Source organism: Natator depressus, chromosome 6, assembly GCF_965152275.1.
Source record: "Natator depressus isolate rNatDep1 chromosome 6, rNatDep2.hap1, whole genome shotgun sequence".
Taxonomy (NCBI): Eukaryota; Metazoa; Chordata; order Testudines; family Cheloniidae; genus Natator; species Natator depressus.
Window position 1 is genome coordinate 84,823,307 of NC_134239.1, and position 13,329 is coordinate 84,836,635.

Below are 13,329 nucleotides of genomic sequence, written 5' to 3' on the forward strand. Positions count from 1 at the left end.
GACTGGGATAAGTAAAGAACATGTCAGATCTTCTGACCAATCTGAATGAATTCAAATCAGCACAGCCAGATGCTATTCACCCGAGGGTACTGTGAGAATTAGCTAAAGAAGTCTCAGCGTCATTGGCAATAATATTTACAAACTCATGGATGACAGGAGAGGTCCCAGAAAACTAGAGAAGGGATTAATGTAGTGCCCATCTTTAAAAAGGGGGGAAAGGAGGAGCCAGGGAACTATAGACTAGCCAGCCTGACTTCAATGCCTGGGAAGCTACTAGAGCAATGTTTAAAACATTAAATTTGCAAATACCTGAAGGATGAAGGGGTAATCACTAGCAGCCAGCATGGATTTACCAAGAACAAATCATGCCAAACCAGCTTGATTTCTAAACAGGGTAACTGATTTGGTGGATAGGGGAAAATGCTGTGGACATAATACAGGCTGAAGGAACTGGATATGTTTAGTTTGGGAGAGGACATTAAGGCGAGATATGATAGTCTTCAGATACTTGAAAATCTACCATCATCAAAACCCATTTACAAATGCTTTCCCACTTAAAGCCGTTTTTACACGGACAATATTCTGCAGCATTTCGGTCACAGAATAAAAGAGTTCCCAAACATAGATCATACAATCTTAAAGTAATTGCTAGTTGGCAATGAGAAATGCCTCTCACAGGAAAAAAGTCTATGGCAGGGGATTTTTTTCCTTCACCCTCTAGTCTTATGTTTATATGGCCAGTTTTTTAGCTGTTTGAAGACAATTCTGCACCACTTGCCTCTGTATCGCTATATCAGTAATACTAATGCATTAGCTTATCGTGCAACCAGACAATATGTCCCAAAAGAAATTTTTCCTCAGATGCCAAAGATTTCATTTGTTAGCTTTTGGGATAGTGAAAATTATTAAATCTGCCGCCTTCTGAGGCACTAATCTAGCCTCACTTTGGATACCAGAGGCGACAGCCTTCTGTAATATCTGCAAGTCAGGTAAAAGTTAAGCCAACTAAAGATTACAAAAATAGTTTTTAATAGAACAAGTTATACTCAGTTAAACTGAAAATAAAATGCACACACTATTTTAAATATAGAAAAAGCATCTTACCGTTCCTCACTGGAATGCGTATTTAAGGGAATTAAACCTTGTCGTCATGTTGACTATTGTCTAACAGCTGTGCATTAATTAGGCATGATGCATTATGAACTACCTGTGTGACTGCCATTAGCATCAACAGGAGCTGCATATCTTTGGACATAATTTCGCCCACAGTACCTATTCTTACTGGGACAAGATGACAGATTCTTTGGTTAACATCATTCCCTTGCCCCATCACCTGTGTCAGTTTTGAGCAGAATGCATAAAACACATTAACTTCTAAAAATAAAGGAAAAAAGTTTTGCATCAGTTCTGCTTTTAGTTTTTATTTTTAAAAAAAAACAAAAAAAATATCCTCCACCTTAGAAAGTCAGGTTGTTGCCATCTTACATTTCAGAATACAAATCTGAAAAAAGTTAAGAACAGACAGGATTTCAGCCAAGTACTCAGCTTCTTATTGTTGTAGTTTTAACTTAAGTCCACTTATAAACTTATGTTTTGGTCATTTGTAACAAGAATACGTTCAAATGTGTTTGGAACACTAACTGCAGTAAAGAAGTCAGCAGTGTAATTATGTCAATGAGCACAGGAAAAAACTCCTCTCCATCTGTACAGAAACATAATCCTTGGAAGACTAGCATTATGTACAAGTACAGTTTAGTTAGAAGTTAGAACATTAAATTATCACAAAATCTTGAGGGCCTAGATGCAGTTCATGAAAGAATATAAGTCCATTAGTCCTTTTGCTCCAACTTTGGAAAGACTGCATCTATAGTTTTATCCTAAACATGATGAATGAAGTGTTACCTCTGTCTCATCCACCCCTCTTCCTCCATCAGCTGGAATACAAAAGACTTTTTTGTTGCTAAGTCAAATATAGTAATATGCACAAACATTTTGTTGGACAAAGTCTGGAGAGCAGACAGTACACCTGAGTTGAGGTTTACAAACTACTTTTCACAAAGTTAAGAAAATACTGATATCAAAGTACAAACAATTACAATGTTAAAATACACAAAACTATTATACAAGGGCAGCTTGTAAAATTAAAGTGAATGAACACAACACACGAGGTATGTCGTAGCTCTACACATCTGGTTTCCTCGTCTTCAGAGTCATAGTTGTGTGTTTCTTGTTCTGACATCTGTAGAAGTCTCGTTAAAACTAGGCAGTTGGATCTTCTTTGCAGAATGCATCTTAAATCACTATTACTTCTTGAATGTACTTTCTTCATCACTGTACAATTTCAAAGTAGTGTAATATCGCCATGATGTGCTGAGGCATGAACACATAGCCAGTGTACAGCGCCATTCCAACAATGGAAACCAGCATAGAATCTGAGCAATAGCTAAGGAAAGCTGCAGTTTCGAATTTTATTCAATCACAAAACAAGAATGTTTTAACACTATCCTTCAAAACTATTATAAAACTTGTATAATTCTAAATTGTATATGCTCAACTGTATTCATGTATAACAGCTGTAGGAAAAAATCCACTGTAAATGTGAAAACTAGAAGACTGGTAAAATGACTAACTATATTATGAGAATGCCTTCCAGATTCTCTATTTTATTGCCACATGCCTTGGAGATAAAAATAAAGTCCCCCCCGGGGGTGTGTGAAAGAGAGAGAGAAGAAACACATTAATGGGAAATAACCAGATTCCCTAAAACTTCTGCAGGTTCTGAGTTTTACCCTGTCAGCAAGAGCATTATATTTATGCTAATTCATAGAGATGGGAGCTACACAAGATCTTTTAAAGATATCTATCTATATTCATACATATCACACAGATATAGATATGAGATGTTCATATTTGAAGAAACTAGTCTTTCAATGCTCATCCAAAGGATTCTCTTAGAATGGAATGGCCCAAATAAACTAAACCTTAATTTGTATGTACACCTGACTGGAGGGAGAATGGTCGTTGGTATAAAACAGGGAGTCACGAAACCTGGGTTCTGTTCCCAGCTGCCTGCCAGCTTTGGGCAGGTCGCTTAGCTTCTCCATCTACAAACTGGGGATAATACCTCACTCACAAGAGGGTTGTGAGGCTCAATTTATTTTTCAAGAGCACTTCGATAGAAGGAACTATGGTATTAGTATTAATTCCGTTAGACACCTGATCAGTATCTTGTAAGTAGAACTGATCTAGATGTTTCACTCAAATCATAATACCTCAAAGCACAGCCTTTGTTTTAATTCAAGCTGTGTTTGTAAACTGTTAACATTTTATTGGAAGTGGTTGCAGCTCTCTGCAACCGTTTTTGTAGTATCTGGCAATCCACAAACAATGATTCTCAGGCTATAGTTTCCCTAGCTTATTTCAAATATGAGGAGTAATCGCTTGGAAAATTCACATGACACACATTACCTGTATTTGCTAATATTATCACTAGTCCTATGTCCAGTTCCTCAAGCCCAGCCTATAGAAATGCAATGGGATCGTAGTCATGTGGAGGTTGGGTTGACTCAAACCTGAACATTTCTGGATACACACAATTTTTTACGAACCCTTTTAAAATCAGACTACCTGGAATTTCCTCCAACCATAACATTAAAATTAGGTTTAATAAGCCTAATAAAAATACAGTACTATAAACAGAGCATTAGGTATTAAAGGGCCTGGCAGAAGTATCCAGTTACCACAGCTTCAACAGGAGCTGCAGCTGCTCATCAGCATCTCCAGAAATGAGGTCTACACTGTGTATATTTAACAAAGGCTATATGACTGTTTGGCATATCAATCAGAGAACAAACATAGAAGTTGTACTCATTCACTAGAGTATTTTTAGTCATGGCAGGTCATGAAATATTGGAATTTAAAAGCACTGGCGAGGGTCACCTCATAAATCCCTAAACTTTGACATGAATGCTTAGTCACAACCTTGGGATTCCAAGGTATCAGACAATGTACCACACTGATACTAGATCTACTTAGACCGTAAGCTCTTTGGGGAAGGGGCCATCTTTTGTTCATTGTGCTAGGTGCTGTACAAACACAGGTGTCCTGTCCGTGACAGGAGCTCCTAGGTACTACCAAAATAAAAAATAAATAATCTACCCTACCTTCTACCCTATGATAATGGCTCATCATTGTTAGTGCTAGTGACAAGTGCTCCAGACATGATTTCTGTAGCAATGCTCTCTAAAGTTGAGCTGTTTTCATCCACAAGGAGAGCCAAGTGGAATTAGTTGCTCAACTGTTTTCAGCAGCAGGTCCTAGTATCGACAAACTAGATCCTAGAATCAGATCTGAACTTATTGAGGAAAAAATGGCCATATGATGATCAGGATGTTACCACCACTGAAATGAGCACACTTCTGCCTATTACCCTCCGATACCCAGCAAATGATATCCAAGATTACAACAGTCAAAAAGTTTAGTTTTTCAGTTAGATTATTTTATGTATTTTACAGCACTTCATATGTAGTCAGTTTCACTGTTTCCCCTTTAGAGTTAGTCAGTTTCTTCTGTGTTATGTTTTAAGCAGCACATGGAATTTTTTTTAAAGGGGATAAGGCAATACACACCACACTTATTGAGAGTACAATTTAAGAACTGAAATTAGCATATGCTTTTATTTAAACACACAAAAGGTTTTGCAGCTGGATTTTATAGTTACCAGTTTTTAAGAGTTGCTCCATCAGTTTCAGTGGCTAGCTGAAACTACACGGGGGGGGGGGGGGGGGGTGGGGAGGGGCAGGGCCTTTGCTGAATGCATTTGAAGCTCCAATGTTGATTCAGAATGAACCCAAAGACTTGTATAGGAACTTTTATTACTATAAAAGAAGGGTGTACTGCCAGGGGACTTTGGGTTTTTTAAATTGTACTCCATTTTGCTAGCCTCAAATTAGTAAAAAAAAAGTTCTACATTTATTCTTTGCTAATTGTGATAATAATTGTTCTTAAAACAAAAGTTTTATGGCTTTAATTGTCTTATTTACTGTTTGGTATGTAAATAAAAAAACAGCTGGGCCAAATGGTCCAAAAAAAAAAAAAAAGTCAAAAGGCATCAACTTTATTATCAAAATCACCCAAATGGCAAATTAACAACCCTAAAGCAAAGGCAAACACCCCAAGAACAAAATAAAAAGTAAAGCCAAAAAAAAAAAAACAGCTGCAAATAACTCCCAGTAACAAGTCAAATAATGCTAATTAAAAGCAACCTTAACTACCTCATAATTAACAGCTCCAGTGTAACACAGCAAGATCCAAAGACTTGTACGGAAACTTATTACTATAAAAGAAGGTGCATTGCCATAGGAATTTGGGTTTGTTCTGCATCAACATCGGAAGTTTGAACGTGTTCGACAAAGGCTCACCTCACCTCCCTCGTGTGAGTTTCAGCTGGCCACTGGAACTGACCAAGCAACGCTAAGGACTGGTAACTATAAGATTCCAGCTGCAGAACCCCCCCCCCTTTTTTTTGGAGGAGGGGGCTTGGGGGGCAAGGGTAAGTAAATGGAAGCATATGCGGATTTCAGTGCTTAAATTGTACTCTCAATAAACATGGTTTATTGCCTTATCCCCTTTAAAAAGACTATGTGCGTCTTATAAGCATAAGATCTGTTCCTGTGGGTCTTATACAGAGCATTTAAAAAACAAAACAAAACTAGAGCTGTCAATTAATCGCAGTAAGCTCACGTGATAACTCAAAAAAATTAATCGCGATTAATCGCACTGTTAAATACCAACTGAAATTTATTAAATATTTTGGATATATTGATTTCTATTACACAGAAAATACGAAGTGTACAGTGCTCACTTATTTATGATTACAAATATTTGCACTGTAAAAATGATGAAGAAATAGTATTTCAATTCACCTCATACAAGTACTGTAGTGCAATTCTTTATTGTGAAAGTATAACTTACAAAAGTAGATTTTTTTTGTTACATACCTGCACTCAAAAACAAAGCAATGTAAAACTTTAGAGCCTACAAGTCCACTCAGTCCTACTTCTTGTTCAGCCAATCACTAAGACAAACAAGTCTGTTTACATTTACGGGAGATACTGAAGCCTGCTTCTTTATTTACAATGTCACCTGAAAGTGAGAACAGGTGTTCACAAGGCACTTTCGTAGCCGGCATTACAAGGTATTTACGTGCCACATATGCTCAACATTCACATGTCCCTTCATGCTTCAGCCACTATTTCAGAGGACTTGCTTCCATGCTGATGCTTGTTAAAAAAATAATGTGTTAATTAAATTTGTAACCAAACTCCATAGGGGGAGAATTGTAAGTCTCCTGCTGTTTTACCCGCATTCTGCCATATATTTCATGTTATAGCAGTCTTGGATGATGACCCAGCAAACGTTCGTCTTAAAAACACTTTCACAGAAGATTTGACAAAACACGAAGAAGGTACCAATGTCAGATTTCTAAAGATAGCTACAGCACTCGACCCAAGGTTTAAGAATCTGAAGTGCCTTCCAAAATCTGAGAGGAACGAGGTGTGGAGCATGCTTTAAGAAGTTTTAAAACAGCAACACTCTGATGCGGAAACTACAGAACCCAAACCACCAAAAAAGAAAATCAACCTTCTGCTGGTGGCATCTGACTCAGATGATGAAAATGAACATGTGTCAGTCCGCTCTGCTTTGGATTGTTATTGAGCAGAACCCATCATCAGCATGGACATATGTCCCCTGGAATGCTGGTTGAAGCGTGAAGGAACATATGAATTTTTAGCACATCTGGCAAGTAAATATCTTGCGACGCTGGCTACAACAGTGCCATGGGACTTCCTGTTCTAACTTTCAGGTGACATTGTAAACAAGAAACAGGCAGCATTATCTCCAGCAAATGTAAACAAACTTGTTTGTCTTAGTGATTGGCTGAACAAGAAGTAGGACTGAGTGGACTTGTAGGCTCTAAAGTTTTACACTGTTTTATTTTTGAATGCAGTTATTTTTTGTACATAAGTCTACATTTCTAATTTCAACTTTCATGATAAAGAGATTGCACAACAGTACTTGTATTAGGTGAACTGAAAAATACTATCTTTTGTTTTTTACAGTGCAAATATTTGTAATTAAAAATATAAAGTGAGCACTGTACACTTTGTATTCTGTATTCTGTGCTGTAATTGAAATCAATATATTAAAAAATGTAGAAAACATCAAAAAATATTTTTTTAATCATGCAATTACTTTTTTTAATCGCTTGACAGTCCTAAAAAAAAACAGCAATATTTTAAAATATATAAAACAGGCAAAGGGAATTAGGGGCAGGTGCACTACCTGAAACTTTTTACCTTTTTTTTTTTCCCCCTCTTTTTTTTTTAAGATGACTAGGTATCAAGATGATGGTATATACTATTAACATCCAATAGAAATCTGACATTCCCAGCTTTCAAGTAGCTAATAGTATTTTAATAAACATAGTGGTTCACAAAATAGGATTATTCATATTCCATTGTGCTAGACACTGTACAGACACATAACAGAGAGCTTACATTCTATGTATAATAGACAGAAACAGGGGAGTAAACAAACAATAAGACAATACCGGTTGCATGATAGACAGTGATACTTAGATAAAGCCTTTATAAAAGTTACTGATTCCTTTCAACCAGCAATACTATATTCAGTGCTGGTCAAGGTCATTTTAGTAAATCTTGGACTTTAACTCAATGGGAACTTCAAAGCCTTAAAGAGATGTTGGTTCAAATTCAAGCCAGATCAATGTTAATAGCCATCTAACAGCTGTTCAGTGGCTTACATGACATAAGTTATTAATATCAGTTCAGTATCTAGTGATATCTACCACAATCAGCGAACTCACTGAAGGACTCAGCAGGGAGTTCTTCAAGGACCGAAGATGCATGAAGTCGAAAATAATGTTCTCAATCAAAGGACCCTAAATGGCTTTCATCTTTTAAAGACATCTTTGTAGTCAAGTGTAGAGTTCATACTTCTCAAAATGCTTAACACATTACATTCTGTTCACACTGGCCAGCATCGTAAAAATTTAATTAAAAGTTACCAGCAATTGCAATTTAGCACACAAAGCAATTACTTCAATACAATAAGAAACCTGAAAGTTACACGTCAAATTAATTTTAAGCTATAAACACTATAACTTACAGGAACAAAAGTTGTTTGAATTGGCAACAAAATATGAAGAGAACTGTATGCACACCATTACGCTACTTATATGTTTTGCCACAATCAGAAGATTGCTTACCTGATATAAAGAGCTCGATGTTCAAGCCTAACTACTCTGACAAAACATAATGCTTATGAAGCATAGAAAACAAAGGTATTTCTTCACTGACACTAGACCTGGCATAAATAGAGCCAGGTACCACTGCTAAGGAATAGGATACCTCCACTGAGAAGAAAAAAGGAAAAGTAATGAAATATATACTATGTCGGTGTATGAGAACATAGATATCAAGTCCATCCCATGTTAATGCATTTCTGTTTTATATGCTCTCCATTTTGGAGCTTTACACAGAAAAAAAAATCTACATGATTATGCACCTGTAACTTGGGCAAATAACAGTCCCTACTTTTACTAATGGAAGATCTTTTCTTTACAACTGACCACCACCCCTATAGAGCACCCTTATTATTACTATTACCACATTCTGTTTGTGACTGGTTAGATTAGTTTATCTCCTCACCTCTCTCAGTACTCCTTGGAGGTACTTTTAAAGGTCATCCATCAGAGAGTGGCCGCAAATACGAGGTGCCATTTTAACAAAGGATCAAGCAACCACCACATTCAGAATAGAATGAAAAGACATTATATATCACCCTCTAGAACAAGCTGCTCAAAGAAACACAATCTAGATACAGGTCTCTACAACTGAACCTTCATGTTAGAAGATTATTATAGTGAAATACATAAAACAAGCACATTCACCAACTACAGGATCAGTAAACATCAATTAGAAAAAGACACAAGGAGACAAAGCAAAATGGAAACCTAGAGTTGCAGGACTACGCACCACACATAAATTACTTGTTATATGCACATTGGAAAGGAAAATGTGTAAGTATGAAGGAATGCATTAAAGGTATTTCTAACTAACAGAAACAATTCCTCAAGTTAACAGAGAAAAAAGTTGCATAATTCTAGGGAAGGAAAAAGAAAGGAGAAATTGCATCAAGGCACAGCAACCTGCCTTCTGAGTCAGAAATGAACTACATTGCTAAATAGCCAGAAGGGAGACTTGACACCTTACTGTTCTGAAAGATAATCTGTGTTGCTCTCTCAAACATTGACAACACTTGTTATAGTCTGTTGTAACAGATTGTGAATCTGAATGTAATTTAACAAGCAAGGAATGAGTGGATTACCAGATTCCTCACATATGCGTGAAAGGGTTCCTTCTTTGTTCACATAATAAACTTAACCTGTGGGACTAGGAAATAGTGCCACATTATACACTTTGCAACACTGACCCCCACCAAAGCCAATGTAGCTATAGACTGCTACTATTTATCAGGGTTATTTTATCTAAATACTCATATCACCAGTTAGAACTGAACCTTGGGTTTTTAAACCACCAGCATAGCTATACTGGGATGGCTAACAACCCTCAATGTAAACAAGGCTAAGCACCTCCCAAGCATCAATTAAACGCATAACCATATGCCTGCAAGGAAAGTGTTATTGGGCCCATTTTACAGACAGGAAGGTGCACATTAAGCACCCATGATCAGAAAAGTGCTCAAAGACATTCTCAAAGTCTGGAAAGGCCAAGAATCAAACCCAGACCTCCCACGTCCCAGTCTGGTACCTTAATCATAATAGCATCCTTCAGAACAAAGGGGCTGAAGGGACAGCAGGGCAGCTTGCTCGGGACAAAGGTCAGACCTCCCCACCACCACCCAAAAGCACCTCTCGCAGCTCGGCTAAGCTTGAAGCACCTCGCACAGTCCACACCACAGGGTGGGCACAGATGCACAGGAGGGCGTTACAACTGCTTGGGGAGCAGAGCGGCGCACTAGGATCCAGCCCCCTCCCTCACGCCCAAAGCGGGGCAACAGGCCCTGGCCCACCCACCGCTGCCCCACATCCTACCTTCCACTTCTCCAAGCTCGGCCATGAGTCCCAGCCCTCCCCGCCCCCTTCGAGTCCAGCCACGTGCCCCAGCCCCTCCCCCGCTCCCAACCTCCCCTTCCCCCCCAAGGCTGGCTGTGGCCTCCCCCGCACCGGCCCCGCCCGTCCTCCTCCGGCACGCGCTGCCGCCGCTTAATTAACAGAACCCAGCCCCGCGGCGGCCGCGGCCTCTGCCTCCCTCCAGCCCGGCCCGGCAGGATACTGAAGACCGTCCGCTCCCAGGGCTCCAGCATGTAGAGCGCGGTGACCAGCAGGTACTGGTAATACAGCCACGACACCCGCCCCCAGGCCGAGCCCAGCGCCATCACCGGACCTGTCTGCGTGCGGCGCGCCCGGCCTCCGCAAACTGACTGAACTGGGCCTGGCCGCGCGGGGAACGCCCTCCACCGCGCCCCGCCCCGCGCCAGGGGCCGTGCCACGGCCAGGGCGCTCCGCCCCTTGGCTGCTCTGTTGGTAGGGAGCATGCGCTTGAGGACTGAGCATGCTCAATAACACCCGCCGACGCCGCTGCCCTCTCTTGGGGTGACCACGCGCGCCCTGCTGGTGGGCTGAGCCCGCTGCAGTGGCTGCGACAGAAAAGTGGTGTTGGAGGCACACAGCTCTCCACCTGTTTCCCAGGGCTGTGCCCTTAAGGGTACAGTGCGGTGCGCCCCAATGTATCTAGTGATGCGGTGCCACCTATTGAGCTGGTAAAGGACACTTGATTGATTCAGTGAAATATTTTACATACGCCCTCCTGTCCAAAAATGATAATTATCAATGTTTAAAAGAATCGCTTATCAGTTTATATGTCCTTGTAACATCTTATAGCAGGAAGCATATTCGGCTTGCCTTTTATTCGGATTGCTTGGACTGGACAGCATTTTTCTTGCAATCCACTGTTAAATGGAGTTTCACTCCTTTATTTACTTTTTGAAATTATATTTTTATTACTCTTAGTCCTTCATTTACTTTTGTTAACATTGTGCAGATGAATGTCATACTAGTTAATAGATATTTTAATAGCAATCACTGGAAATATTAACAGTTGCTAGTAGCTTCTGCAATCACATCTCAGAAGTCACCTACTACAGGACAGGCCCAACAAAGATAATAACAGAACGCCACTAGCCCATCACCTTCAGCCCCCAACTAAAACCTCTCCAACGCATCATCAAGGATCTACAACCTATCCTGAAGGACAACCCATCACTCTCACAAATCTTGGGAGACAGGCCAGTCCTTGCCTACAGACAGCCCCCCAACCTGAAGCAAATACTCACCAGCAACCACACACCACACAACAGAACCACTAACCCAGGAACCTATCCTTGCAACAAAGCCCGTTGCCAACTGTGTCCACATAATGACAGGTTTCAGAGTAACAGCCGTGTTAGTCTGTATTCGCAAAAAGAAAAGGAGTACTTGTGGCACTTGTGGTTAGTCTCTAAGGTGCCACAAGTACTCCTTTTCTTTTTGTGTCCACATATCTATTCAGGGGACACCATCATAGGGCCTAATCACATCAGCCACACTATCAGAGGCTCGTTCACCTGCACATTCACCAATGTGATATATGCCATCATGTGCCAGCAATGCCCCTCTGCCATGTACATTGGTCAAACTGGACAGTCTCTACGTAAAAGAATAAATGGACACAAATCAGATGTCAAGAATTATAACATTCATAAACCAGTAGGAGAACACATCAATCTCTCTGGTCACTTGATTTCAGACCCAAAGGTCACAATATTAGAACAAAAAGACTTCAAAAACGGACTCCAATGAGAGACTGCTGAATTGGAATTAATTTGCAAACTGGATACAATTAACTTAGGTTTGAATAGAGACTGGGAGTGGATGGGTCATTACACAAGGTAAAACTATTTCCCCATGTTTATCCCCCCCGCCCCGCTCCTCGGACGTTCCTGTTAACTCCTGGAAATAACCCACCTTGATTATCACTACAAAAGGTTTTCTGCCCCCCCCCCGCCCCCCGCTCTCCTGCTGGTAATAGCTCATCTTAAGTGATCACTCTCCTTACAGTGTGTATGATAACACCCATTTTTTCATGTTCTGTGTGTATATAAATCTCCTCACTGTATTTTCCACTGAATGCATCCGATGAAGTGAGTTGTAGCTCATGAAAGCTTATGCTCAAATAAATTGGTTAGTCTCTAAGGTGCCACAAGTACTCCTTTTCTTTTTGCGAATACAGACTAACAGGGCTGCTACTCTGAAACACATCTCACAGTAATTCTGCTACAGGTCCTCCTGTTTGCACTGGATATTAGGTTTTAGTTCTAAATTTTTGTTCTGTTCATATTTTAGGTAAAAGTTTATTCTTTTAGGGATCACATGACTTCAAGGCTGACTGAAATCCTGGTTTGCTGTCAAAACTTCAGTTTTCTTTGAGCCTTCAATGAGGATTATCTTTGGCAACTGTTATTTTGCCTCTCTCAATGCATTTTCACGTCACCACTTGTGTGTAGAACTTGGTTCCCAAATATTCACCACAGGCCAGATTTGTAAAGTTTAAAAGCACCTAGATGCTTTTGAAAATACCACTAGTTGCCTAAATACCTTTAAAAATCTCACCCTAAGGGCACTATACTATCTTGCATGAAATCCTTCTCAAAGGCAAATTTCTTCTGTATTTTTACTAAATATAGGTATACAACCCCAAGATACAGCCACCAGTATTCAAAAATCATGAGTTATACACCCAAAAGTTATGATATTAAAATACATAAATATATACATACATACCTTCGGGGTTCTTTTAATTTTCCTTTTTGTTTCTGAGCCTTTAGAGCTAGCTTCATATTTATGCTGTTACCTCTCCCAAAGAATCCATATATTTGAAACAGTTGTACATGCCTATAACATTCAATACTGTTTTGGACTTCCAGTATCATGATTCCCCACTCCCTTTGTAATTGAAAACTTATTAAAAATTCCTGTTTTTATAAGTAATTCCTCACCCTGCAAACACTGAAATTCACACTTGACTCTTCTATTACTTCATTTGTTTCATACATAAATGTTGATTTTTCTATTGAATTGTTTATACTTCTAATTGCAATATTTTAATTTCATTTCCTTTTTGTATGCTACATATTTGGTTATCAAGTAATCAGCAGACAATGATCTTCAGGGCATAGCTTCAAAAG

General features: G+C 39.5%; 1 protein-coding gene across 1 annotated transcript; it reads right to left on the reverse strand.

Moving 5' to 3' along the window:
* Positions 1–1,383: 1,383 nt before the first annotated feature.
* Positions 1,384–10,575, reverse strand: SPTSSA (serine palmitoyltransferase small subunit A). The gene is made up of 2 exons (XM_074957094.1): positions 10,380–10,575; positions 1,384–2,432 (listed from the first exon to the last, which is right to left on the reverse strand). The coding sequence occupies exons 1-2, from the start codon at positions 10,480–10,482 to the stop codon at positions 2,329–2,331; spliced, it is 207 nt and encodes a 68-aa protein (XP_074813195.1). The 5' UTR covers positions 10,483–10,575; the 3' UTR covers positions 1,384–2,328.
* Positions 10,576–13,329: the final 2,754 nt, after the last annotated feature.

Excerpts from the sequence above, each read along its gene's own strand:
- SPTSSA (XM_074957094.1), bottom strand. The coding sequence starts at position 10,482 with ATGGCGCTGGGCTCGGCCTGGGGGCGGGTGTCGTGGCTGTATTACCAG. Across the intron at positions 2,433-10,379 it reads CTGGGAGCGGACGGTCTTCA|ATTCTATGCTGGTTTCCATT; the intron begins GTATCCTGCCGG and ends GCTATTGCTCAG.